Genomic DNA, 2,001 nt, shown 5'->3' on the forward strand with positions numbered 1-2,001 from the left:
CATTTATTGGGAAGGTCAGACTCAGGATTGGTCAGCACTAAAAAGAAAAAAAAAAAAAAAAGTCTCAATGCTCAATCATCAGTGACCAGGACTGACCCGCCCATTTTAAAGCTGGCCATACACTGCGCGCAATCCAATCGGCCAATCAGAATGTATGGCGTACGGCCACCTTAAGGCTCACCATACAGGTTTGAATCTGGCCATGCAATCAACTTTAGATCTACCGAACCAATGCAATACGAGGACCTATCTAATCTAGCCAATCAGGAGGGCCCTTGCACCACATAGCAGTTGGTAGATGTAAAGGAGGAGATTGTACAATCATTTTGTTACATACATAGGAGGCTCAAAGACAACTCTCTGCTCACCACACACACGTTACAATCTTACCGTGTATGGCTTCAGCAAATCTATGGAACAGAAGGACAAACCTAGACAAGTCATCCAATCAGGCAGGGCCCTTGCACTACATAGATGATGGCAGATCTAAAGGAAATTGTACAGTATACAAGATTGTACCCAAGCTTTTGGTACCAAGCTGAACACTCCGCCTTGAGGCAGGATCCAGACTTGGGTTATAAAGGCACATGTATAACATCTGTGGCCATATATGCATGGATGATACAATCAGATTGTATGGTGTATGACCAGCTGAACACTCTGCCTTGATGCAGACAGGTTAGAAAGCACATGTATAAAATCTGTGGCCATATATGCATGGATCATACAATCAGATTAGATAGTGTATTAGTGTATGACCAGCTGAACACTGTGCCAGGATTCAGACAGGTTAGAGAAGGCACATGTATAACATCTGTGACCATACAATCAGATTGGATAGTGTATTTGTGGCTATATATGCATTGACCGTACAATCAAGTCTCCATATGCCAGTAAACGCTACAATTGTAATTGCCTTGAACAGATTCCTCAGGACCCAATGGAAGGTAAAGCAATGACAGCTGGAAGGCTCCAACCACTCTATACAAAAATAAATCACCTTTTTTTCACTCCAAAATTGACAAAGAAAGCGATCGGAGTGATGCAGACCACGTGATTATCGTTGGGGCATCAAGCGATCGCTGCATGGAGGAGGTCGATGCGTGTATGGCCAGCTGGCAATGCAGGGCTTACCTATGGAGACGAGCTTGATGTTCTCCCGGTCCAGGAACTCCAGGGCCACCGACACGTTCTCCAGCTGCATCTGTCGGAAGTTGGGTCTCTGGTTGTACTTGCGGTACATCTTCTTCTGGCTCAGCACCTCCAGCAGGGCGATCAGTCGCAGCCCGTCGCCCAGGTCTACCTGCAGGTTGGCGATCCTCTTGTTGACGCATTTCAGGTGCTCGTTGCACCATCGGGTGAACGTGTTCTGCTGGATCTTCTTCCATGGCGCGTCCTCCGCCAAGTCCTTCTCTGTGGCCGGCATCTCCGCTGGGTCAGCACCGGTTCCTGCTCCGGCTCCCGCGGCTCCGCTCTGGGTGAGCCTCTGGTGGGCGCTGCTCATTTTATGGTTCGGGCTGAGAGGAGGGTCCGGGAGGAAATCAGGAGGATGGGCTGGCCTTAAAGAGACAACACACAAGATCGGTCAGGAGAGGAGCACAGAGAACACGGCATTGCACATACATTATACATCTGCACGGATCAACACCGCCACACTGCCTGCAGGCGCCATCGCGCCCTATTCTGTCAGAGATGAGTGTCTTTCTACATAGAGCGGTGTCATCTGTAACACTAGGATCCCGGAGATCACACCCCTGCCATCTTTGTTTCATTCAGGAGTTACTTATTGTAACTTTTTATTTACCCCAAAACTTTATGCAACTTTGTTGCTTCCGATCAGATCGTCGTCGCTTCTCTTGGCAAGGCACTGAATGCAGAGGTGACAGCTGTCCCTCCTTTGGAGGATTGGTCCCCCGATCGCTGCCTCTAAAAAGTACACGAAATCTGGAGGCACCCCAGTCTGAAATGTACAACATGACACGTGGTGTGCCCAAAAAAATA

At 48.3% G+C, this 2,001-nt stretch overlaps 1 protein-coding gene and 1 long non-coding RNA gene across 5 annotated transcripts in view; one reads left to right on the forward strand and one right to left on the reverse strand.

The window, feature by feature from the left end:
• The window catches only part of FLNA (filamin A), a 90,006-nt gene extending 88,458 nt beyond the window's left edge, over positions 1 to 1,548 (reverse strand). For all 4 annotated transcript variants that reach the window (XM_018560709.1, XM_018560708.1, XM_018560707.1 and 1 more), the window contains exon 1: positions 1,135 to 1,548. In XM_018560709.1, the coding sequence (XP_018416211.1) occupies positions 1,135 to 1,504 (370 nt within the window). In that variant the 5' untranslated portion in view covers positions 1,505 to 1,548. The remainder of the gene's footprint in view (positions 1 to 1,134) is intronic.
• LOC108790451 overlaps positions 1,458 to 2,001 on the forward strand; it is an 18,430-nt gene continuing 17,886 nt past the window's right edge. The window contains exon 1 of the long non-coding RNA XR_001941449.1: positions 1,458 to 1,528. This is a non-coding gene — a long non-coding RNA (uncharacterized LOC108790451). The remainder of the gene's footprint in view (positions 1,529 to 2,001) is intronic.

This window comes from Nanorana parkeri, unplaced genomic scaffold (assembly GCF_000935625.1).
Source record: "Nanorana parkeri isolate BGI_ZX_2015 unplaced genomic scaffold, ASM93562v1 scaffold475, whole genome shotgun sequence".
NCBI lineage: Eukaryota > Metazoa > Chordata > Amphibia > Anura > Dicroglossidae > Nanorana > Nanorana parkeri.